This window comes from Phyllostomus hastatus, unplaced genomic scaffold, assembly GCF_019186645.2.
Source record: "Phyllostomus hastatus isolate PE091 unplaced genomic scaffold, TTU_PhHast_1.1 phas_contig_948, whole genome shotgun sequence".
In the NCBI taxonomy this organism is placed as follows: Eukaryota; Metazoa; Chordata; class Mammalia; order Chiroptera; family Phyllostomidae; genus Phyllostomus; species Phyllostomus hastatus.
In genome coordinates, this window is record NW_025333993.1 from 254,202 (window position 1) to 280,616 (window position 26,415).

Consider the following 26,415-nt stretch of genomic DNA (forward strand, 5'->3'; position numbering starts at 1 on the left):
AGGGAAAAGGGCTAACCCCTCGGGTGGAAAGCAGAGCGAGCAGAGGCAGTGGGGCAAGAAAAGAAGAGCACAGGGTGGCAGGGCCTCCTCGTGGAAAAGAAAAGTCCACGGGGAGACGTGCAGACAAGGCTCTGCCAGGCTGGGACAGAACCCAGAAGAGCCTGCAGCTGCACAGCTCCTGAGCGGCATGGGCCACAGGCCAAGGCCATGGGGTTTACAGGCTCACCCTTCCAGTGCATCACAAAGGATAGTTACACTTTTCTGTAATTATGTCATTTAAGCAATCATGTTACCACTGTTTTGCGCCCCCCGCCCCCCCGCCCAAATCAAAATTCACCAAGGCCCACCCATGGGCTTAATCCCACTCGCCTCCACAAAACATCTGGGGGTGCCTCCTGCCCACACTGCCTCCTGGCCACACTGCGACACCTCCAAACTACTCCAGTTTCCAAGACGTCCAGTGATAAAACATTATAACTATTTTAAAGTGTGTTTAACACAGTAAAAAATATTAATCATCCCGACACACACTACAGCATGGTGAACCTTGGAAACATCGTGAAAGAAGCCAGACACAAAAGGCCACTAACTGTATGATTCCATTGATATATGTCCAGAAGGGGCACATCCAGAGACAGAGAGTAAATTAATGGTTGCCAGGGGCTGGGACAGGGAAATGGGGAGTGACTGCTCATGGGGACAAATTTCCATGTTGGAGTGATGAGCAAGTTTTTTTTTTTTAAGATTTTATTTATTTATTTTTAGAGAGGGGAAGAGAGAGAGAAAGGGAGGGAGAGAAACATCAGTTGTCTCTTACTCGTCCCATCCTAGGGACCTGGCCCCAACCCAGGAATATGTCCCAACTGGGAATTGAACTGGCGACCCTTTGGTTTGCAGGCTGGTGCTCAAGCCACTGAGCCACACCAGACAGGGCATGAGCATGTTTCAAAGTTGATTGTTGTGACAAGTTGCACAACTCTTTGAAAATACCAAAAACCATTAATTCTGCCATTTATATTGGTGAACTCAATGGTATAAATAGTATCTCAGTAAAGCTATTAAAAACAGTAGTCCCTTCCCTCATATTAACTTACAGAACTAATTTTATAGAATTTGGAATATGGTTTATCCTTACAATATTTAGAAATCTAGGGTTTTGTTCTTACAAACACATATTCATTTCTCAACTATTTCATGGCAGGTTAACCACTAAAAAGTCTAAGCCGTTAGTTTCCATTGTGCATTTTAAAATAACTTTTAATAGTTTGCAAAAACAGAAACTATAAAAAAGTATTTTTTCCAAGTACTTAAAAAATATTTTAAAGGGGTCAAAATAAATGTCAATTCATGACTAGACGTGGGATATAATTTCCTCAGACACAAAGGCTTTTTTGGTTGACATAAAATGTACCTAAAATTAAGGCCCATCAAAAAAATAAAAGAGGGAACACTTCCCAGCCCATCCTGTAAGATTCAAATCATCCTTATATCAAAACCAAAGATACCACAAGGAAACTGCAGACCAATGTCCCTACTGAGCACAGATGCGAAATCCTTAGCAAAACACTAACAAACTGAATCCAGCACCATAGTGAAAAGAATTATACACCAAACTCAAGTGGGTTTCGTCCCAAGGAATGCAAGGATGGCCTGTTATGAAAATCAATGTAATACACCATACCAATAAAGTAAAAAGCAATAGATCTCAAAAGACACCGAAAAAGCAAATCTAACACTCTCATGATTACAAATAATAAAGACTGAAAGAACTAGGAATAGAAGAGAATTTCCTTAGACAAAGGCACCTCAAAAATCCCACAGCTCCCATCGTACTTAAAGGTCAAGTCTGCCTGCCTGCTCTACAATCAGGAATAAGGCACAGTGTCTCCTCACCACTCCCATCAATGCCGCACCGCAGGCTCTGGCCAGGACAGTCAGGGAGGAAGAGGAAATAAAGACACCGAATAGAAAAGGAGGAAGTAAAACTGCCTGTGTGCAGATGACATGATCTTGTACATGGAAAATCCCAAAGAAGCCATTAAAAACTACTGTGACGAACAAACAGGTGCAGCCAGGTTAAGGGGCACAAAGATCAACATACAAAAGTCAACTGGACTGCTGTACACCAGCAACGTACAGTCTGAAGTAAAACTAAGAAAATAATTCTATTTACGGCAGCAACAAAAATAATAACATACTCAGGAATAAATTTAACACTGCTGCAAAGCTTATCACTGAAAGTTACGAAACATTGTTGACAGAAATTAAAGACCCACATAAACAGAGAGACCTTCCAATTTCACAAGTGGGAAGACTGAACATAGGTGACAATACTCCTCAGAGTGATCTACAGAGTCATGAGTCTGTGCACTGCCTATTGAAATCTCAATGGCCTTTTTTATAGAAACAAAACTGCCAACCATCCAGTGCACAGGGAACTGTCGGGCCCCTCACATACAACCAACCATGAAAGAGTACGAAGTAAGGGGATATGCACTTCCTGCCTTCCAACCTTGTCACAGAGCTGCCATAGTCACTGCTTCCAGAATAGGATCGTATAGGCCAGCTGAACAGAAGGAACCAGAATAACGCACCCCCCCCAAATCCTGTGGGTCGTCCTAACCCTACCAACTTGACTGCTAGGTGCTGACATTGGCCAAGGGCGGCTCTCACCAGTTTCTCCTTGTCTCTCTGCCACTTCTTCCACTTGTCCGTGTGTGCCCGGCTCTGCCTCGTCTCCACTCTTCTCCTCGTGTCCTTGAATCCTTGTTCTGCCAGCCTCGAGTGTAACTGCTCTAACTCTGCCTGCAGCCTTGTGGGCTTCTCCCTCTCCCTGTCCTGATCACAGCTCAGCTTTGGCTTGGGGGTCCGCAGGGCCTGCACAGTGGACCTCTGCCTGGCACTCACCTCCTTCTCTCTCTCGAGCTCTGCACAGCGCTTCTGCACCTCAGCCTCCAGCTGCTGCTGGGCATGCACAGCGTGCTGACGCACTTTTTCTAACGCTGCCTGAAGCTCCGCCACTTGGGTGGTCTCATCCTTCAGCTTCCGCAGCAGAGCACGGTGCGCCTGTGTCTCCTGGTGAGCACAGGCCTCCTGCGCCCGACGGCTCAGCTGCTCTGTCAGAACACGCTCATGCTGCAAGGCCTCGGACAGCTCTAGTGAGCGGCCTTGCACGGTCTCCAGATTCTGGTGTAGCTTGGAGACCCGGCTCCGTTCCTGCGCCAATAGCGCCTCACAGCGCGAGGACTCAATCTGCAGTTCCTTCTGAAGGTTATCCTTCGCCGTCTGCTCGTGTTTTAAAGCTACACAGAGTTGATTATTCTCAGCATATTGCTTCTCCAAAGATATTCTCAGTTCCTAGATGGGAAATATAAGAAAATTAAATAAGGAGAAAAGTATCTAAAAGTTTTCTTGCCCAAGTTTCTGTTTCTATCCTTCGACCAGCAATTACACATTTACCCTGTGGATGAAAAAGCATGTGCAGCTGACCCTTCAACCATGTGGGTGTTAGCGGTGGTGACTTCTCTTGAAGTCAGAAATCTGCATGTAACTACAGTCGGCCCTCTGCATGTGGTGATTCCCAACTGCGAAGATGATCCGTGAAACAAGGCAGGTCTGAAGTGCCCCAGTCAAATGAAGAGTGGTCAACTGCAAGAATCCACATATAAGTGGACCCATGCAATTCAAACCCATGTTGTTCAAGGGTCAACTGTATAATTTTTGTTACCTTTCTGAGTAAATGCACACACACGTCCTGGGTTCATCTCCCCCTCCTTAGAATCACAACACCCAGGACACCAGAAGACAAACAGATGAGTTTGCACTGAGCCATGATATGTGTTACTGAAAGATAGCTTCACTCTAGCAGGGGAACTGATGGTCAGTTTGCCCAGAACTACAAAACACCTGCTGGAAATGCGGTCACCAAGCTGCCAAACAAAACACTGACTCACACACATCACGCATCATGCACAGGAGCTGGGTCACTGCCATTTATCTGGCTGCTATTTGTCTGAGTCTGTGCCTCATGCGGGACAGTAAAATGAGGAAGGTGCGTCTACAGTGCAGAAGCAAGCTCTCAGAGACGGGACCATGAGTGGCACAATGCCAGCATCAAGGTCATCACAGTCTGTCACTTCAAAGCTGCCGAGTGTTTTACCCAAAGACGCATCCCTACCTCACTGTCTCAAAACCCTATCACCAGGGCTCGCTGTCCCCAGAAAGAATAAAGCCAGCATCAAAGAGAACAGCCTCCCAGCTCCCATCCCTGGCTAGTGTGGTGACTAGGCCAGTGCTGGTCCCCTCACCTCCAAGGCCTGGGAGTTCTGGCCTTCCTTCTGCAGGTGCTGCAGCTGCTCCTGCTCCAGCTGGCTCTGCAGGGCATGCTCCTTCTCACGCTCCTTCTCTAGCTCCTGAAGTGTGGCCTTCAGGTCCTTCTCCTTGCTGTCCAGTATGGACCTGTCCGAGGAAAGAGGCTGTCATGCCCAACATTACACAATGCTCGAAAGGGACATGGGCAAGTCCCCAAGGGCCAGGGACTTCCAGGATGAGGCAGGTGGGCCCTGTTGCTTCCTCATTATCTGCACATGTGCTCAGTCCCACCTTCCTGTTCTAAATCCATGGGAGGAGGGAGCCTTTGCCCAACACCTCCTGAGCACACCACACAGGTCATGGCACCAAGGCTCTGTTACTACATTTGCCAAGAAAGATGTGGTGAGAACTACATAACTTCCATTTATTCTTCAACAAAAGGTCTGGTGACAGCCTCGGGGGTAGCGGGTTGCACATCACAAAGGCAGTGCCATACCTCAGTTGGAGAACCTCCTTCTGCACGTCATCGAGGGACTTCAGCAACCTCTCGTTGTCCTGTTTACACTCACATAACTCAGATTTCAAAGCTTTGACTGTGTTCTGCTCCACCACCAGCAGCTTTCGGACATTATTTGCTTTCTCTTGCTCTTCATTGAGGGTTTTCTGTAGATCACTTGCTATACATTTTTCCTGCTCAACCTTATATGCCAGCAACTCAACTAAGAAAGGGGTTACAGAACATAAAATAGCATTACTCTTGGGTCCAAAGAGAGTTGTACTGGTGATTTAATTACACATAACCCAGTAAGGGGAAGGGGAGAATGAAGTTTCTGTAACTTAAAAACCACTGCTTCTGATGGAGCCAGGACAGTCAGGGACACATTGCTGCTGCCTGCTGCTGGTTGCTCCATCATGCTGGGCACCGGGGCTGGCCCTATGGGCTGGGGGCACCCACAGACTCTTGGGCAGAGAGTGTGCGTGACTCACACGGGCCATGCAGGCCACGTGAACACAATATGGCTCCTCAGAGTGGGCCACATGCCCTCTCGGTCCCTGCAGCTGTTCAGATTTGGTGTCTCCCTGGAGGCAGAGTTTAGAGCTAAGGTGAGATGGACTGCATGTGGGAGGCCGCTCAGAGCCCACGCTGCCTGATGCAGAATAGCTAGTGTGACCATCCCTGTGGTCATTCCAAAATGCCATCTCACCTGCCACTCCTATGCTAAATGCCTCCCAACAGAGACAATTCCAGCCCAGATGGCTTCCCTGGACAATTCTCTCAAAACTTAAGGAAGACATAAACCCAGTTCTATAAAAACTCCTCGGAAAACAGAAGGGGAGCAGACATATGACAATCCTCCTTGAAGCTGGCATTGCTCCAATACCAAAACCAGACTACAGACTAGTATTCCTCACGAATGTAGATGTAAAATGTTAGCAAAACCAGTCCAGAAATGTACAATGGATAATTCATCATGATGAGAAGTCACAACCATAATGTAAGGCTGCTCCCCTAGACAGACTTGGCTGGCCATCATTAAGCTCCCAACCCTAGGAAGAGAAGGGATTTGCCAGAGCTGACACAGGGCATCTGTGAGGACCAGAGTTAATGTCCTATTGAAGGGTGAGACATGGAGCGCTTCCCCTGCAGCCAGGAGCTGCGCCAGGCACTCCCTTCACGGCATGCCCAAGGGCCTGACCAATGGTCAGCAAGAGAAGGGGGCAGATGGGAAAAATAAAATGTTTTTTTATTCACAGGTGATTTGAGTGTCTATATTAACAAAACAAACAAACCCCACAACAAAACCCAAAGACTCTAAATGTACAAACTACAACAGCAACTTCAGCCCAGTCAAGCTCTAGGGACTCTCCTAGACGAGCTCCCACTGGTGCCCAGCACACCTACTCAGACACCTGGTCCCTCACCGCCTGCAGGTGCTCTGAGTTGTTTTCACTCCGAGTTCTTATGAACCGAGAAATACTGCAGCCACAGTGTTCTGATGATGAGGCTGCCAGTCCCTGCACTCAGGGACCTGAAGAAACCAGGGCGTCACTGCTCCCACCAGATCCAGCTCTGAAGAGTCCCGAGGGCCTTCGCTAATCTGTATGCCACCTCACCCACCAGGTGAACCTCAGCTGGGCATGTTTCTCAGGGCTTGGACTTGAGGGGCTGCACCTACCCTGTCTGCGCAGTTGGTGCTCTTGCTGGCTCCCGCGGGCCTCTGTAGCGGTCAGCGCTGCGCACAGCTGCTGCAGCTTCTCCTGGTTTTGCAAGTGTGTCAGCCGCAGTTGGGCTCGCAGGGCCTGGATCTCAGACAGCAAGCTGCTCCTGTCAGACTGACGTAGGTGCTCCAAGGACTTCTCCTGCAGGTCCCCCTGGAACCGGGCGAAGGAGAAACAACAGTCAGATAGGAAGGATCTGCAGGGTAGAGGAGCCCACCCACATGGGGAAACAGGATCAGCAGGGAGCATGTCCCAAGTGCTGGTGGCTTCTGGCAGGATCAGCCCACCCTCTGCACATTCAAGCCTCCAGTGTTGCTGGTATAAGATGCTGACTCTGAATGTACTGGCCAAGGATGAGTGACCCTCCCCCACAGTACCTTGTCTCGGTCTCCAGGCCTGGTCTGTGCCCAGACTGCTGTGACCTGCTGCGCACCCTATGTGTGGACTTGTGCCTTCTCCTACAAGGGAATCAGTGGCAACACAACTCCCAAGGCCTTCATAGCACCAATACCCCCTAGCCTCCAACCCTGGGCTCAGTGCTCACAACCTGGGGCTGGGTAGCCTGGAAATGCTTTTGCTTTCAAGGAAAGGCCAGTTATTTCTAGAACAGCATATCAAAGAGGATAGGGGCACATCACTTTCCTTCCACGCAGTAGCATTCATGCAGAAACATGCAGTGTTATACTTGGTCTGAAACCCTGTCACTGGTATTCTCCCAGGTCGAGTGAGACAGGGGTAAGCATTGAGGTCACCCAGGCCCAAGCCCACCTGCTCCTGGACCACCTTCTGCAGCTTCTCCACCAGGGCGCCATGGGCCCTGGGGCCAGAGTCACAGAGTTGTGGCTGCAGCTCCATCGTCAGCATCTCCCGCTCCTTTTCAAATGCCTCCTGGACGACCTGCAGGAATTCTCCTCTCCAGTCGAGGCAGGTATCAGAAGGTTCCTGAAACTGGAACAAGAAGCTTGATGTTTACACAGATGCAACTGCAGGTTAGAAAAGGAGCCACCCTGACAGGAGAGGAGACCCATGAGCACCCAGGGCCGTCCAGGGCACAAAAGGGCTGCCATCTGAACAGAGAAGAAACCACTGAAGAAGATGGTGAAAACAAGGTCAAGCAAAGTCTGTAGGCAAACCGCTTTTTCCAACTCAACGCCTTGGGTCTAGGGTAGGCCCAAAGCTGAAAGTGCCGTTGGGGGTGTGTACACGTGCCGGTGCACACGACTGCACAGGGTGTGGGCATAGCACCCTCAAGCCACCTGCTCTGGTCCCTCTCTCCTGCATGTCCAGCCTGGGTCCTGCCCACTGCACCCTCCAAAGCCCATGGCAGATTGGCTCCCTTTGGACATGGTTCATACTCAGCGCTCACCTCTGCACTGCCCCCTCTCCTGGCCACCCTGGCTGCTTGACTGCAGACAGACTGGACTCTGTGGGCTCCGGCCTGGCCCCCAGACCCCCTTCTGAAGGCCTCTGCTGCCCTACAGGGCTTAGAACAGGCAAGCACGTGGCTGGTGCCCAGGAATGCGAGTGAGAGGGTAGCTGGTCAAGAGCACGGGCTTCCTGCTGCTACTGACCACCACCTGTTCCCTATTCCAGCTTATTTAGCAAAACCCCTCAAATTGGTCCAAGACCACTGCTTTTCTTCTCTTACATAAACACCTCTGTACCTTCTCTCCCTGTTGGGGTGTTGAGGTCATGTGCCCCCTCAGAGCTGGCACTGTCTCCAATAGGCCCTGGCCCCCCCTCAGGAAGCGCTTGATGGGGGCGCTTGGCTCGCCCTTGCTCAGCACACTGGGGTATCCGTGGTATTCGGACAGGGCCAGGATGTGGTGGCTCTCGTCATACACCATCTGCAGCAAAGCCTACAACAGGACAAGCATTTCAGAAAGAAGGAAAGGCAGCCAGAAAGCCCTCATCTGTTCACTGTCCTGTCCTCGCTGTGAACACTCACTGGGGCTGACTGCACGGCCTCTGTACCAAAGAGCATGGCCTGCTGTTCTATGAGGTTTTCAAGCCGTCCTCCCTGGTAACTGTCTGAGACAGCAAGAAACTGCTTTCAAAAGAGCAACTTTCTGTATAAGCCACTCAAAGGACGACCCCCACGATTTAGCTATGCCACCTGTTCCTGCACAGTGGACATCGTCCCTCCCCTAAGCCTAAGGGAAGTTCAGGGCAGGGCCTCGGGCCAACTTCCATGGATGGGTCATGGAGGCCCCATGCACTTTCCTGGCTCTCCTGGGACTGCAGCTGCCACTCTACAAGGAGGCCTCATGGGAAGTGTGTACACATGTCCCAAGTAATGGGTGATGCCTCAGGGGACAAGGTGCCTGCAGATGGCACCAGGCCAGCTACTGACCACTTTGGCCCTCCAGTGCCCCAAGACATGGGGTGCAGAGAAATAGTCCCCAATGTGCTGTGTCTGAGTCCCTGCCTGCAGGATCTGTGAGCACAGCAGTCGGTCTTCTACTATAGAGCAATGGGAAACTGGGATGCGCACAGTGGCCACCTGTGTCCTGCCCAAAGAGGCTGAGGAGGAAGGTGGCTTCCTAGAGCCGTCCTCATGGAGAAGCTGGTGTTAGGAACTGCATGCTCCTCACTTATATGAAGCATAAAGGTGGGACAGAGCTGAAGCTGAGCTGTCTAAGCAGAGCGTGATCCTTGTATGATGCTCAGAGCCCATGGTGCAGTTACAGAGGGGGCCAGAGATGGGCCCACCACTGCCCCGTGCCCTGCTCCCACTGCCCATTACCTTGACCTGCTTCGGGTGGACTTCCTTCTCCTTCATGGCTTCCAGTGGCTGTTGGGAGCTTCCTGAGACGGGGGACAGCATTGCAGGACTGGCACTGGGAGCTTCAAGCCCTCTCGAACCTGGGTTTAGTATCTCTCCACAGCCGGGGCCATTACCTAAAAACACACCACCACGTCAGGGTCTAAAACTGTGGTTCTCTGAGGGGCACTCCTATGGCTGCTCTGCAGAGCGCAAAAGGGTGTTGGACCCCCCCACCGGCTTGTAAGGCTGGGCCCCCAAACACCCAGAGAGCTATGGCTGTGATCCTCTCCCTGAAAAAAAGATCAACGAACCGCAAATACAGTAAAAATATTTTTATAAAAACATAAGATGAGGACTATGTTCATTAAGAAAAAGTGTACTTTGAATGTTTATAATGTTAATATTCATGATTTTAACATAAACCTTACAGATATTTCAGTCATTTTTACATAGATGTGGATGTGTTTTCCTTGTCCCCAAAAGACAGAACAAACCTGCAAGACTGTGCAGAGCCAGTGCTGCAGCCAACAGACACGCACGGACCCAAGGAGGGGCAAAGACAGGGCAAGACCTCAGCCCTCGAGAACAGAGACAGAGGGTGGGAGGACCGGAAGCGAAAGATACTTAACAGCGAGGACAGGGTGAGAGCACGTGCACAAGCAGCAGATGTCTGGTAGACGAAGATGAACATGCCTGGCCAGGGCGGGGTGGAGGAAGGGGTAGAACAGCCCTAAAACCAGACAGCAGGACTGGGGAACCCTGAACCAGATCTAGAATTAGAGGCTCTAGGAACCTCTGTCTAATGTGGGGGGGGGGGGGCCCTAAATCAGAATTCAAAACCTATCAGAAGAGCGTAGGCCCCGATCCACTCCTAAGCCCCGCAGTCTCTCAGCCCCATGGCTGGAAGCACGTGCTGTGGAACATAGCGGGGGCGCCCGACGGAGAAGCAGCCGCACATCTTCTGGCTGCTCCTTCCCACCAGCACCGAGCTCAGGGCAGGATGAAGGTCGGGGGGCTGTTAGCAAGGCCCCTCGGCACTGAGCTTCCAGAGAGCCGTTCGGGCTCCTGAGTAGCCCAGGATCTCAAACAGGCCAAGAAATGCTCACACACAATACGGAGAGAAACAGAGACAAACAGAGACAGGCGGCACACACAGCAAACAAGGTAAATCCTAGCGCTGGGGAGTCTGCGAAGGACACGCAGGAACTCTCGTGCTCTCTGGACTTAGGAACTGTGAAAGTAAAGTTTTTAAAAATGACAAACTCACTGTTTTCACTTCCATTGCCTTTTCCTTCTAATCCAAGAGGAGGTAATCTTGACTTTTCTTGGGAATCCAGAGATGTTATGATGAAATCCTCAACATCTTTCTCCTGCTCAAACGGGTAGAATTTTAAATGGTTACAAAATAACAATTTATTATATCATGGAGTTGAACTTGCCAGAGGGAAACTTTCTAAGGCCTGAATGTATCTTCCCACAAAGAAACCAAACAAAAGTGTTTGAAGTTTATGGACATACTAAGGTCATAGTCTTCTAATAATTTAATCAAATTCATCCACAGTTCTCTAGAAATATTTTAAAGAAGTCAATAGCAAATATTCCAGAGTATAATATTTTTGCAGGAAAGGGTATACTATGAATACTTCAAATAAAATGTATCCCCTAATTTACTTTTTTCTTTCTTTAACTCAAGATAAAGATCAAAATCATATCAGGAAAGATATAATCTAACAAAAATAATAAACTGAAGTGTTCTTGAAATTAATTAGCATTACATGTGGATCCTGTTAAATATGCAATACAACTAAAATTTCACCCAAGAGTCTAAGTGTTCATATTACAGTGGATTAGGGTTAGTCCTGCAGAAAGCTCACTGTCCCTACACACAGCTGCCCAGGGGCTGTGAGGTGCCTCCCCACACCCAGCCCACAGGCCTACAGGTGGTGAACCAACAATGGCTGCTGATATGACACCATGGCTCATGTAGACACTGTCCCATGGGAACATGCTGGGGCCCAGGGTGCCCTACAGGCACTGAACCAGGGCAACGCCCCAGAAGCCAACCTACCACAGCCATACGATGAACATGATGGTCAGCAGAGAGAGCCCTGTCTGCGGCCAATGATGACTCTGCCCAACAAGGGGCCTTTATAGCTGCAGATCCACCGGGGGTACTAAGCAGCCCTGACTGGTCAGCCTGGAGCAGCGAGGTGCTCCTTCTTTCCCTCAGGGAGGTATCTGGGCTGCGCTGGCTCATGGCGTCCAAGCTGGGGGTCAGGGGCAGGCTGGGCAGTGGCTCAAGTGTTGAGTCCTTCCTGACGACCTCAGGAGAGCTCCAGGAGGACAGGTCCATCATGTTGAGTGCATTCTTCAAGGGCTCAGCCTCCTCAGTGCAGGTTAAGTCACGGGAGCTACCAGGCAGGCTCACCTGTAAACAGAGTGACCCATCTACCTGGTCTTCCGTGGGGACATTTGGCATTTCATTTCTTATCAATGAATCCTGATTTCCAATAATGTCCATTAGATCCTGTGGGATTTTACTGATATTAATTGCATCAACAAGACATGACTGGTCAGTTTCTTCGCCATTAGTAGAACTACAACTTGAACTGTTTTCTAAAACATGAGAAAATGCCAATGGCTGTTGAGAGTTGAAATCCTCTGTCTTGATGTTCTGGAGGTTCATAGAATATACCAGACGGTTCAGTTTTTCTTGAAGCTGTTTCATTTGAGTCATGAGATCAACTTTCTTCAGCTTACCATCTCCCAGTAGTTTTGCCTTATCCTACAGGTAAGACAGAAGATGCATACAGTAAAATAATTGTATTACACAGTGTAACATTTGTCTGTATGAGCCAGTTTCCGAGACTGAGCATTTGAGAATGAGATTCTGTGATGAGCCCTTTGGTTCCTCTAAACTTCTTGAGATTTCAAGTTTTTCAAATTTTTTTAAAAGACAGAATCAAAGCTTAAAGTTCTGTGCCTAAAGGCAACTGTTGGAGAGGATTCTGGGAAGATGGCACAGCAGAAAGTGCCAAGAGTCCGTCTCCCCGCATGGACATCAACTACAGCGGCAAAATCTTGTCTGATGTAACTATTTTGGAACTCCAGAGCCTGCTGCAGGTTTACAACTTCCAGGGGAAGGCCTGGGCGGTAAACTGCGGTCAATGTGGGTCAGTCAGACCTCTCAGAAGAACAGCAGCCAGCCGTCCTCCCACCCCAAACACGAAGCGGGCAACCATGCGTGTACCCTGAAGCAGCTGGCACATACACTGTGGGGTGGGGGGGGAGAAGGACCCTGCCTTCTACCCACTAGCAATCTGTGCCCTGACCACCGCTCCTGATCACACAGGCACAGGCAGAGGCGGGAGGCCAGGGTGGCAGCCGCTACCCCCCCGGCTGAAGTGAAAATCAGAAGACTTGAAGGGCTAGTGCCTTTTTTTTGACCCCTGTATTTTTTCTTTTATAGAAAGAAATTAAAAGTTGAACATTCAAAATCAATCACATACACAGAAGGAATCAGAAAGTGACTGCGTGTGTCCAGGAAAGGGCGCAGGCTAGGAGGAGATCTGAGAAGAGCTTAGATGACCACCTCAGGCTGACCCTCAGCACAGAGACAGCCCACAGCAAACAAACAAACAAAAACCAGGAAACCCCGAGGAAGAGGGGATTTCTAATTTCCAGAGTTGCCACGTACATCCAAATGTCCAGTGTTCCACGACAACCACAACAAATCACAAGGCATACAAGGAAACAGGAAAGAATGGCTCATTCAGAACAAACGAACAAATCAACAGAAACTATCCCTGAGAAAGATCTGATAGCACATCTAGTAGGCAAAGACTTTGAAACTACTGTCTCAAAGATGCTCAAAAAACTAAAGGAAGGTGTGGAAAAAGTAAAAAACAAAAACAAAAACAAAAAAACTAATGTATAAACAAAATAGAACCATCAATAAAGACACAGAACACCTAAAAAGAAATTGAAAAGAAATTATGGAGCTGAAAATGACAGTAACTGAAATTTAAAAAAAATATTCTAGAAAGAGTCAAAGGCAAATATGCAGAGGCAGAAAAAAATGGTGAACTTGAAGAAAGAACAATGGAAAATATTGGGTCTGAGGAAAATTTAAAAAAAAATCAAGAAAAGTGAATGGAGCCTCAGGGACCTGCCGGACACCACGGAGTGGACGGACACGCTCACAGCGGGGTCCCAGGACAGAGAGAGGGCAGCAGAGTATTTGAAGACATAATGACTGGAAACTTCCCTAATTTGATGAAAGATATGAATGTAAATATCCAAGAAGCTCAAAAAACTCCAAGTAAGAGGAACTCAAAGAGGTCCACACTGTGGCACATTATAATCAAACTTTCAAAAGACAAAGAGAATTTTAAAAGCAAAAATGACTCCTCATAGAAAGGGACCTCATACACAAGAGACCCTCACCGAGATTACCTGCAGACTCATCAGACACTTTGGAAGCCAGAAGACAGTGGGTCAATATATTCAAAGTGCTAAAAGAATTAAATAAAAAACTGTCGACAAAGAATTTAATATCTAGCAAAACTGAACTTCAGGAATAAGGAAGAAATTAAGACATTCCCAGGTAAACAAAAGTTGAGGGAGTTTGTTAGCACTAGACCTGCAAGAAATACTCAAGAGAGTCCTGTGGGGTAAAATGAAAGGAACTAGACAGTAACTCAAACTACATGGAGAACTAAAGATCTCAATAAAGGTAAATACATGGGCAATTACAAAGGCTAATTTTATTGCAACAATGGTTTGAAACTCCACATTTTGTTTGCATCATAATTTAAATATTTTTAAGAAAATTGTTTGTAACCCCCCATTTATTTCTTACATAATTTAAGAGCTAAATGTATTTAAAAGAATTATTACTTTGTTTTGAGGCACACAGGTATAAAGATGTCATTTTGTGACATCAAAAACCAAAAAGGGTGGGTGGGGAAGAAGCTGTAAAGGAACAGAGTTTTTACATTACTGAAGTTAAGGTATAAATTCAGACCAGAGTATCATAATGTTAGGATGCTAAGTATAATCCCCATGGTAACCGCAAAGAATATAGCTATACAATATACAAAAAGAGAAATGAGAAGAGAATTTAAGTATTTCACTATAACAAATCAACTACACACATGGAAGACAGTAACGAAGAAAATGAGGGACCAAAAAAGAAATCCCATGAAAAACCCTACAAGGCATATAGAAAACAAATTGCAAAATAACAACAGTACATCCCTCTTTAACAGTAACTAATTTAAATATAAATGAATTAAACCCTTCTAATCAAAGAGAGATTGGCAGAGTGAATAAAAATGTATGACCCAACTATTTCTGAAGCTTATTTCAGACCCAAAGACATGAATAGGTTGAAAGTGAAACAATAGAAAAAATAATTTAGCAAGTATTAACAAAAAAGAGCAGGGATGGCTATATTAATAACAAAATATATTTAAGTCAAAAAAGAGGTTACAAGGGACAAAAAAGGAGACAATCAGCTTTTAAAAATCTTCCAACCAAACCAAGCCCAGGACCTGATGGCTTCACTGGTGAATTCTATCAAACATTTAAAGAACTAATGTTAATCCCTTTCAAACTTTTCCAAGAAACTGAATAGGAGGGAGTAGCAGCCTCAGAGGGCTTCAATGGTGAATTCTACCAAACATTTAGGGAAGAAACTATACCAATTCACCACAGTCTCTTTCACAGGACAGAAGCAGAGAGAATGCCTCTTAACTCATTCTATGAGGCCAGCATTACCTTGATACTAAAGCCAAACACAGCACAAGAAATAAAAATTATACATGAATATACCTTACGAACATTTATGTAAAAATCCTTAACAAAATACTAGAAAACTAAACTCAATAACATATCAAAAGAATTATATACTACGATTAAGTGGTATTTATTCTTGGAATGCAAGGATAATTCAACACAGGAAAATCAATGTAATATATACCACATTAACAAAATGAATGAAAAAGTCACACAATTGATGCACAAAAAGCATTTGACAAAATTCAATACCCTTTCATGATAAAAATCATACAGCATGACTAAGAATAGAAAGAAACAACTCTAACATAATAAAAGCCATACATGGTAAACAAAGTAGAAATCATACTCAATAGTGATAAAAGAAAACTTTCTCTCGATGCTCACTTTCACCACTTCTAGCCAGAGCAATTAGGCAAGAAAAAGAAATAAAATGCATCCAAATTGGAAAAAAGGAGTAAAATTATGTTTACAGATGATATGATCTTACATGTAGAAACCCCTGAAGATTCCACCCAAAAAACCCCTGTTAAAATCAGTAAACAACTTCAGCAGTTGCAGGATACAAAGTCAACATACGAAGATCAGTTGCATCTATACACATCAACAATCTGAAAAAGAAATTAAGAAAACAATTCCATTTATAATAGCAACAGCCAAAAAAAAAAAAGAGAGAACAGGAATCAACCAAGGGGGTAAAAGACTTATACAGTGAAAAACTAAAAACATTGCTGAAATTAAGGAAGGCATAAATGAATGAAAATACATATTTATGAACTGAAAGACTCAATATTGTTAAGATGTCAATAATATTCAGTGACCTACAGATCAAAATGCCAGTAACAATTTTTTGAGAAACAGAAAAACCCACCCTGAAATTCACATGAGACCTAAGGACCAGAGAACAGCCACAACTATCCTGAAGGAGAAGAACGAAGCTGTAACTCATACTTCCTGATCTCCAAACTTAAAGCTACAGAAATCAAAACAGTGGTACTAGCATAAAATATATAAACCAATTAAGCAAAATAGACAGCTCAGAAATAAACCCTCACGTATATTTTGAAATGATTTTCAACAAGGCTGCCAAGACCATTCAATGGGGAAAGGACAGTCTTTTCAGCAATGGTGCTGGAATACTGGATATCCACATTCTTTATCTGAAGAAGAAAGTTGGACCCTTACAAAACACCATACACAAAAATTAACTCAAAATGGATCAAAGCTTAAACTGTAACTATAAAACTGAGAAGGAAACAGGAGAAAAGCTCTACAACACTGGATTTGGCAGTAATTTCTTGGATATGACACCAAAGGCATAGGCAGCAAAAGCAAAGACAAACTGGGCTTCATTACTTTTTAAATATTAGTGCATCAAAAGACTCTATCCCTAGAATAAATAGCCACCCACATAATGGGAGAAAATATCTGCATATCATACATCTGAAAAGACATTAATATCCAAAATATAGAGAGAATTCTTAAAACTCAACAAAAACCAACCTGATTTTAAAGTGAGCAAAGGACATTTCTCCAGAGAAGAGCTACAAAGGGCCAGTAAGCACAGAAAAGATACCCACTATCATGTTGGAGAAATGGAAATCAAGCTCCTAGAGAGGGCTTAAATGAAACATGTAGGAAATTTCAAAGCAAATCTGAACAGCTATGAGAATATGATGGATGTGGAGAACATGTCACAGTCTACCATCTCCAATGTATGTGTCACTGCAGCAAAAATGCCTGAGAAGACTGCCCTCGGTTGGCTCCACGCCTGCGCTGCCCGTCTCTCCTGAGAGGGGCCAAGTACCTTCACTGTCCCTGATGCTCTGGCATGGTCCTCAGCGCTCAACTGCATTTCATTTTTCACCAGGAACAGCTCCGACTCCAGCTGCTTCTGGCAAACCGTGAGCACTGACATCATGCTGTCTTGTTTGTGGAGGCCTGTGTGGTTCACCGTCACCAGGGCTTTGGCAGACTGCAGATCACCCTTCACTGGACTCTACGATAAGATGAAAAAACGACAACAATGTTATAAAGATGATGCTAAACGCACGGAATGTCAGAAGTGCAGGAAGGCCAGCTGCGGGGTGGCTTCAGGTTCTGGGAGCCCTACGCATGAGACCAGAGCCGCTCTGCAGTCCTGCTGCCTGCTCATAAACCACAAGTCGAGATGTGCTAGTGGCTGAGAGCTGAGGGGCATGGACAGCAGCTGTGATAGAATGGGGTCCACTCAACCCAGAACCTCCAGCTGATGAGGGGCAGCAGGCCGTGCATCCTCAGAGTTCTATTCAAACACAAACTGAAGCATGTTAAAAAAAAAAAGCTTGAAACATTTTACACTGGAAATGTTGATAAAAGATACACCATTTGGTTAGACATTAACCCAAGGTTGAGCTCCACATCACAGGATGTTCTCTATCAGAAAAAAGAAGTGTTTTAAAAATCTTAAATTACTTAGAACAGGGGTGTCAAACTAATTTTCACCGGGGGCCACATTAGCCTTGCGGTTGCCTTCAAAGGACCGAAATCATTTTGGGACTGTATAAATGTAACTACTCCTTAACTGTTAAGGAGCTGAAATTACTTCAGCCCTTTGAAGGCAACCATGAGGCTGATATGGCCCCTGATGAAAATGAGTTTGACACCTGTGACCTAGGGCAATTAAATTTAAAACTGTACAAAGAACAAAACCCAGCCTAATCTCACTGTGTACATATGTCCTGACTTGAGGGTCTATGGACCCTAACAGGCCAAGGACCCCAGGCTAGCACGAGCTGCAGACTCCCCTCCCATCCCTGGTAAGAGCCACCCATTGGAAACTTCATGTCCAATTGCCCAGCACAGAGAAAACAGTTGTTAATTAAAACAGAAACAGAGTAGGAGACTAAGAAAAAGAATTCAGTTTCCTTAACAGAACCTCCAACTCCGTCTGGTCCAGCCCCAGTGCTTGACCACCGACTGCCTGGGTCAGGGCCTTCTACAGGAGCCAAGTACACTCCAGCCCCTGCAGCGCAGCACACCACACCGCAGCTCCCTGCACACAGGCTGCGCCTGCGGGGCTACAGAGGAACCAGGCCCACCTGTGGATCACCGCCGTGGCCACAGGAGGCCGCAGTTTGCTGCCTGCTGCTCACATTCTGTTCCGACTCTTCATCACATGAGGCCTTGTCACCCCTGGCTATACATCGCTGGAAGCTGTCATTCACACGATGGAGCACGGGGTCCTGGTATGCCTGCTGTTTGTCCAGCTCCTTCTGACACTTCAGGAACTGCTGGTTCAGTGCCTGCAACTGGCGGCTGAGGCGGGCACACTGCATGCGGAGCCGCTGTAGCTCAGGGGGCTCGCACGTGGCACCCAGGGGCTGCTGTTCCAGGGTGCGGCAGAGGCGGGCAAAGGCCAACAGAATGGCCTTTAGTTCGGTGGAGTGGGCTGATTGCCTTCTGTTCATAGCCTCAATTTCCAGATCTTTCTGGGCAATCTCTGCATCCTTTGCTTTGAGAGCAGCCTCAAACTCCTGAATCTGGGAGGCAGAGCCCTGGACCTCAGACTCCTGTAGGGATGGGCTGGGCCCCAGCTGGGCTAGCTGTCTTGCAGCAGCCTCCTCTGCAACCCGCAGGCGCTGCTGCAGGGCCTCCAGGGCCTGGCCGTGCTGGTGCTCCTGCTCAGCCAGCAGCTGGCTCAAGTCCTTCTTGGCTACAAGCGCAGCCTGGAGCTCAGCCTGCAGCGTAGCCTGGGCTTCAGCTCCCTCAGCCTGCAGGCGGCACAGCCCAAGTTCCAGCTCACTCTGGAGGTCCTCAGTTTGGCTATCACCAAGCTCATGCTTGGCAGGCCCCCCAAAGGTCAGCTCCCGCTGCAGCTTCTCGATGACCTCGTGCAGTTGCTCAATTTCCTCTGCTTTATCCTTCTGCAGCCGCTCCTGGTTTTCCTGCAAAGTCTCAATAATGGACTTCAATTCCTCCACTTCAGAGCTTCTACTGTACATAACCTGGGGAAAGAGCACATTTCAGATGCAAACTACATATTGACTTCAGAACCCCCTCTCGACTTATAGCTCTGAATTCATTGTCAGAAGTGGAGGCTTCACAGCTTGAAATACAAAACAGCTATGGGAACAAACTGAGAATATCAGCAATGACAGTCAATATTTGAAACCCCCTCAAAATGCTGTACCCCAACTACTCTCAGTATCTCAAATTGGTAAAACGGAAAATTCTGTTGCTGCCGGGCAGTCGTTCAGACACTCCAATTGAGGCTGCTGGGCGCTGCCACACCCCCCAGCCCCCAGTCATCAGAATTCAGGGAAAGCTCTAACTTAACCACTCCTTAGTCAACGACACCTTCGTACTAAATTTCACCACCATTTAAATGTATATTTAGTTAATATTTAAAGAACTCTGATTGATTTGATTTTCCTAAAGGAAGAGTTTAGATTTCAGGTATCATTCTAACAACAGAATAAGAACAAAAGTGATAAAATCAGGGTAGGGAATTTACAGAATGAAGAACACGACTGAGCCAGACACACCACATGCTCCCACGCTGTAGTACGTGCAGGGACCTGGGGACTCCAGTTGTTGTCGGGAGTACCCCATGCTGAGCACCATGCCACAGGAGGCACTGAACAATGCTTCTACTACTTCATCTAATAGTAACTGCTTGTGCTATTTACTCTAATGCTCAACAATTTTAAGGTAAGTAATGTTACTATTCCTACTTTAAAGATGAGACAATTGAAACTTAGATATTAAATACCTTCCCAAGACCATACGCATAGTAAATGGAAAATCAGGATTGAACTCTATGTTAATATGGCACCAAACTCTGCAAAAGCAGTTGTGCAGTTTCTTCAGTTATGTTTCTATATGAATATATTCTTCAAACATATATTTACATGTGAATCAGCCATTCTACTGCTAGCTATTTGCACCCCAAAACCTGCACATGAATGTAGACAGCAGCTCAATTCATAACACCAAATCCTAGAAACAACCCCAACACCCCTCAGTGAGTGACTGGAGAAACAAACCTTGCAACATCCACATAATGCTACTCAGCTATCAAAAACACAAAATACCCACCCCCCCTGAATTACTGGTATGTGCCACAGCACGGAGGAATAGCAAACACGCAGCACATGACTCAACACAGTGGTCTGGAGAGGGCACACCAGGGGCTGAACAACAGACCGGTGGCTGCCAAGCCCGGGGAGGCAGAACAAGATTTTCCAAGTGAGGAGCTGGTCTGCATCTCAAATGTGGTAGTGATTATAGGACTAAAAGCATTTTTCAAAACTCATGGAACTGTACCTCCAAAACTGAATTTTATTGTCATAACTTTTTTTAAACTTTGAAAAATTTAAAGATATGAAAAGGCTATATTAAAAAATAAGTCGTATAAAATCAATAACCTATGGCTCCACCTAAAGAACCTAGAAAGAGCAAAATAAACACAAGGTAAATAGAAGGAATCCAATTTAAAAAATAAAAAAGGAAGGAAGGAAATGAAAATAAAAAAATAGCAAAGCTAAAAGCTAGTAAAAAAACATTAAAAAATTGATAAACCTTTAGGTAGTGAGACTAAAAAAAAGAGAAAAAACAAATTCTCCAGTATCAGGAATGAAAAATGGATCATCAGGGCAGAATTTATTCAATGAATTAACCAGGAAATGGTTAATAAGGAATGATTATAAACTCCTTCATACCAAGAAATTTGACAATTTAGATGAACTAAACAAATTCACTGAAAAATACAACTTATACAAACTTATCCAATTTACTCAGTAAATGAATGGTGTTGGGAAAATTGGATAGGCACATGCAAACAAATGAAGCTAAACTACCTTCTTATACCAGGTACAAAATAAACTCAGAATAGATGAAAAACTTAAAATATAAGACTTGAAACCATAAAACTCCTAAAAGAAAACATAGGCAGTAAACACTTTGACATCACTCTTAGCAATACTTTTTGGATCTATATCCTCGGGCAAGGAAAAGAAAAGAAAAAAAATAAGCAAATGGCATTACATCAAACTAAAATTTTTTGCACAGTGAAGGAAACCATCAATATAACAAAAAAATCTACTGACTGGCAAAAGATATTAGTAAACCATACAACTGGTAAGAGGTTAATATTCAAAATAGATAAGGAACTCACACAAGCAAAAAAAAAAAAAAACAAACCAATCCAATTAAAAAATGGGCAGAGGACCTGAATAGTGGCTTCTCCAAAGACACACGGATGGTCAACAGACCATGATGAAAAGATGCTAAACAGCTCTCATCACCAGAGAAATGCAAATTAAAACGACAAAGAGGTACCACTTCACACCTGTCAAAATGTCTATCATTAATAAATCCACGAACAACATGTGCTGGCAAAGATGTGGAGAAAAGGGAACCCACAAGTATGGTTGGTGAAAATGTGAATTGGTGCAGCCACTGTGGAAAACAGTATGGAGGTTCCTCAAAAAATTAAAAATAGAGATGTCATATGATCCAGCAATCCCACCTCAGGGTATTTATCCAAAGAAAACAAAAACAGTAATTTGAAAAGATACATACACCCCTACATTAATTGCAGCATTATTTACAATAGACAAGACATGGAAGCAAGATATGGAGGAACTGGAGTGCTTGTGGGGTTTTTTGGTGTTAAGTTGTATGAGTTCCTTATCTGTTTTGGATATTAACCCCTTATCGTACATATGGTTTGACCATCAACAGACAATTGGATAAAGAAGATGTGTATTACTTGGCAACAAAAAAGAAAGAGATTTTACCATTTGCAAAAATGTAGATGGACTAGAGGGTATAATGCTGAGTGAAATAAGTCAGACAGAGAAAGACAAATACTATTATGATTTCACTTACATGTGGAATCTAAAAAAACAAAATGAACAAACAGAAACAAACTCATAGATACAGAGAAGAAACAGATGGTTGCCAGGTAGCTACGGGGCTGCACTGGGGGACCGAGTGAAAAAGGTAAAGGGATTATGAAGTACAGGTTGGTAGTTTATAGAATAGTCATGGTGATGTCAAGTACAGCATAAGAAATAGTCAGTAATAACTATGGTTGTAATAACTATGTGTGGTTGCATGTGGGTAGTACATTCATCAGGGGATCACTTCATACGGCATATAAATGCCTAATCTCTATGTGGCACACCTCCAACTGCTATACTATTATATGTCAACTGCAACTGAAAAATAAAATTTTAAAAGTAGTTGCTGGTTTTACAGACATTGTTTCAAAGTAACACAAAATAATATTCTTGAATTGTGGCAAAGATATAAGACACTAACACAGATTATTAATATCCCAACAGCCCATGTCACTGTGAAATTTGAAGACACGAAAAAACTGAAGACAAAAACTGTTTTTTACCCTAATAGCCACTATTAACCTTACACCCTCCATCAAAATTAATGGAAAAAGCCATTATCAATTTTATGTAGGGTCACCGCTGAGGTCCCTGTTGATCTGAGATCACACCTACAAACTACCAAGAACATACTGCCCAAGACGCCCTCATGCCAAAGGACCACCTACCTCGCTGAGCGCGCCACTTCCCATCCCAGCCAGCTGTGCCTCAAGCTGCTCACTCATGCGCAGTATCTCCTTTTCTTTGTTTTGCAGAAATGCCTGTGGAAATAATAATAGTAATAAAAACAATGAAGCCAACCGAACATTACTATAGGAATTGTCCTCAAGCCTTGCAGGCATGAACTATCCTAACTGAATAAGCCTGTAGTTTCAAACACTAACACTCAATTTGAACATGTTTTTCTATTAAAGTGCCGTATTAGTTTTAAAAGACGTATTAGCTTGGTTTTCTAAAATCAGTTCTGCGTTTTTCTAGGAAATGTGTTTAAAGTAACCATCAAAGTAAAGCCTGTTCTTTTATGCTTCCCATCTAGTAATTAAGGATGGATTCCCACGGAGAAGATGAGCAATGATTCTAAGATTGGTTTAAAATTCCATCTTCACTGAAGGCATTTTCAATCACGCAGGTGCAACCTTTGAGAGAATCAGGAACAGATGACACAGCCCCCAGACCTTCTCGCAGTGCGATTACTTCACTCACTGAACAACTGCCAGGTTGCATCGTAGGCCACAGTTCTAAACTCAACATATTTCTAAGGTTGTTTTCTTTACGGGTTGTTTTTCTTTTTTAAATCATTCTGATTTAAAAGCAGACTTTTCCCAAACAGCTGGGAAGGATAACAACGAGTGCACATTTGCTAAACATCACCACCTCCAGAGCGGGCACCCTGGGAGTGGCCAGAGCAGGGCCAGGGATCCCGAGTTATGACTTGTTTCCTTGGCAGTTAGGGAGGTGCCTCTCCTGCAGTCTTACTCCAATAAGCAACGTTCAAAAGACTTGACCGTCATCAGCGCTGCAAACCAAGAGCAAGAATCTGGTGTGGAGGTGAAAGGGGGTGAACTTCTCCAGTCAGGGTGACTCTGGTTTCCCACTCATGATTCTGAGAGGCTGCCTCCACTACACTTTCTTGAGCTGCCCCAGCTGCCGACCTCGGTGCAGACACAAGGCAGGCACTTCCTGAAATCATCTGCCAGCACAGGGTCCTCTGTCTTCAGAAGGAAGCCTCACGTCCCCTGGGAAGGCCTGAGGTCCCCACTCCCCGAACATAATGGTTCACACATCGGGCCGCAGCACGTACACAATCAACATAAACTCAGATGTCAAGGTGGGTCTGTTCACTGTACCTTCAAACTGGCATTCTCCTCTTGAAGTCCTCTGACGCTGACAGCGGTGTGGCTGTTCTGCAGGTCTAACTTTAAGTTCAGATGCAGTACTTCTTCATTTTTACTAATTAAGTCATCTTTAATCTTTTCTAATTGTTCTTTCAATTCTAAAACCTTTCATTGAAACAAATGAAGGTAGATATTTAAAGTTACCTAATATTCTAATTGATTTAATAATTATTAAAATCACGCTAAAAGATTAAAAGCACATGCCAAAAGAAGTTTTTTAAAGTATATTTTATTGATTATGCTATTACAGCTGTCCATTTTTTTCTCCCCTTTATTCCCCTCCTCCCAGTACCCCCTCCCATCATCATTCCCCCACCTTAGTTCATGTCCATGGGTCATACATGTAAGTTCTTTGGCTTCTCCTCTAAAAAGGTTCTTACTATTCTATAAGCCACATAAAAGTGTTAAAATTACAAAGAATACACAGTAGTCACAAACTCACTGATGTTGCGTTTGGACACCCTGCCCTGTACACGACAGGGTAGTGGACGCATGCGTCACAATGAACAGAAGAAAACCCCCGGCCCGTCTCCCCCACCCCCTTACCTCGCTTTCCCGCTGCAGGAGCGCCCTCTGCACAGCCTCTAATTGGACTTCTGGGCCCTCAGGGCAGCTGTCTGCAGCAGGCAAAGGGCATTTGCTCTCATCTAGTTTGGACTGCAGTGTGGACACCAGAAGCAAGTTACTCATCTGCTGCTGCTGTAATGCCTCCTTATCCTATTTTTTTAAAAAAAAAGAGATTTATTGTAGGCAAGTATTTCAAGAAACAGGAGCCTCAAAGTGCTGTCTGTCCAAGTGTAAGCTGTCCCCAGATCTTCCTGCACACACCTGCAAGTACCACATGTGATCCCCAGACCCAGCCGTGCCCCAGAGCAGAGACCTGCCTGAAGAGGGAAACCCCGGGGAGAGAGCTCCACAGGTGGCCCGCGATTCCTCTGGGAGAAACTGATCCTTAGTAATCACTCAACAAGGCACAAAACCAGTCTCTAGACTGTTAGCAACTTTTTAAAAATTGGAAAAAACTTGCAAAGTTCAGGGCAATGGCTGACAATACATGCATATGAAGAATATTAACAGCCCACTGAAAAGTTTTCAAAGAAAATTTAATATGGATAAAATGGCCACAACACATTGGTCCAACTTTGTGGAGGGAAAAAAGGCATTGCGTCTACTCCTGGCACCTAGTAAGTGCAGTAGATTTTTACTATGGAGGTGGGGGAGCAGCCCAAGGATCTGTTCCCAAGTTAGCGCCAAGCACCACTCCCCTCCAGGCAGATGAAAGAGAAAGGAGATGAAACCTGGCCAGGTTGGTGTCCTCAGGTAAGAGCCAAGACTGACTCATTCAATAGTTCTCATGGGCATTTTCAAGAACAAAGCACACCCGATAAAAACTTGCCTCCTAGAGACAGGATTTGTCTCAGGGACAAACCAATAATTCTAAAAAACAATTTCTTAAGGAGCACTCCTTTTCATGTAACCTTTTAACCTCAAGTGATATGAAATAAATGAAATGAGAAGTTCAGCTGGTCTGGAGGAAATGACGAATGAATGACCAGAAACGCTACAGGCCGCCCACCCCCAGCACTGCCCTGCAGCCTCATCCTGACATTCAGACACAAACAAAACCATTCACACAACAACACAGAAGCTGTCACTGGGGACGGTTTCACTGGGCAGTTGACATAAATTACTAAACTCAAAAACTAAAATACCTGTAACTAGCTCTAAGTATTTAATGAAATAACATTTTAAACCTAAAATCTTGAATATTTACTTCATGAAATTACTAAGGAGTACTATAAAAATGTTATAAAATGCTATTCTAGTACATGTGATATTGTGATTTGTAATACAAATATATATTGTTCTTCATCTGATTGCTGGCACAGACCTACTGAAACCCTTGGAATTATTCCTGAGCGGTATGAGTAATAAAGGTGGTTGATATTCATAATAAGCCCCTTTCAGCCACATTAGTTGATGTTACCCAGGTGACTTTTGGAAAGCCCCCATGTCACCTAAGGATCAGACTAGTGGCCAGGAGAAGCAACCGTGTGGTTAGAGGGGCGGACCTTTCAGTCCATCCCTGACCTTCGGGGAGGGGGGAGGGGCTGGAGGATGAATCAATCACCAACAACCAATGATTTAATCAAGCATGCCTAGGTGATGAGACCTCCAATAAAAACCCAAAGAACAGAGGTTCAGAGAGCATCTGGGCTGGTGAACACATGAAGATAAGGAAACTGTGGGCACCTGGACAGGGTACAGAAGCCTTGCGCCCTTCCCCGACACCTCACCCAGCGAATCTCTTCCTTCCATCTGCTCCTGAGTTATGTCCTGTGTAACTAATGGGTGACCTATTAAGCAACATGTTTCTGAGTTCTGTGAGTCACTGTAGCAAATTAATAGAACCTGAGGAGGACCTCTGGGGACCTCTGATCTATACCACCTAGAACTTCTGGTGGGCACTGTGGCCTCTGACACGAACTGCAGGCGGATGGTGTCAGAATCAATTCTAGGACACCCCACTGACAGC

The 26,415-nt window shown here is 45.3% G+C and overlaps 1 protein-coding gene across 5 annotated transcripts in view; it reads right to left on the reverse strand.

The window, feature by feature from the left end:
* The window catches only part of PCNT (pericentrin), a 108,475-nt gene that overhangs the window by 14,901 nt on the left and 67,159 nt on the right, over positions 1-26,415 (reverse strand). For 3 of the 5 annotated variants that reach the window (XM_045852385.1, XM_045852383.1, XM_045852381.1), the window contains 14 exons: positions 24,426-24,596; positions 23,832-23,984; positions 22,653-22,745; positions 18,178-19,083; positions 16,905-17,096; positions 11,367-12,083; positions 10,566-10,668; positions 9,278-9,432; positions 8,196-8,390; positions 7,300-7,479; positions 6,489-6,684; positions 4,808-5,030; positions 4,308-4,458; positions 2,674-3,357 (listed from right to left, as the gene is read on the reverse strand). In XM_045852385.1, the coding sequence (XP_045708341.1) occupies positions 2,674-3,357; positions 4,308-4,458; positions 4,808-5,030; positions 6,489-6,684; positions 7,300-7,479; positions 8,196-8,390; positions 9,278-9,432; positions 10,566-10,668; positions 11,367-12,083; positions 16,905-17,096; positions 18,178-19,083; positions 22,653-22,745; positions 23,832-23,984; positions 24,426-24,596 (4,119 nt within the window). The remainder of the gene's footprint in view (positions 1-2,673; positions 3,358-4,307; positions 4,459-4,807; positions 5,031-6,488; positions 6,685-7,299; positions 7,480-8,195; positions 8,391-9,277; positions 9,433-10,565; positions 10,669-11,366; positions 12,084-16,904; positions 17,097-18,177; positions 19,084-22,652; positions 22,746-23,831; positions 23,985-24,425; positions 24,597-26,415) is intronic. The other 2 variants (XM_045852386.1, XM_045852384.1) reach the window with 1 other exon arrangement.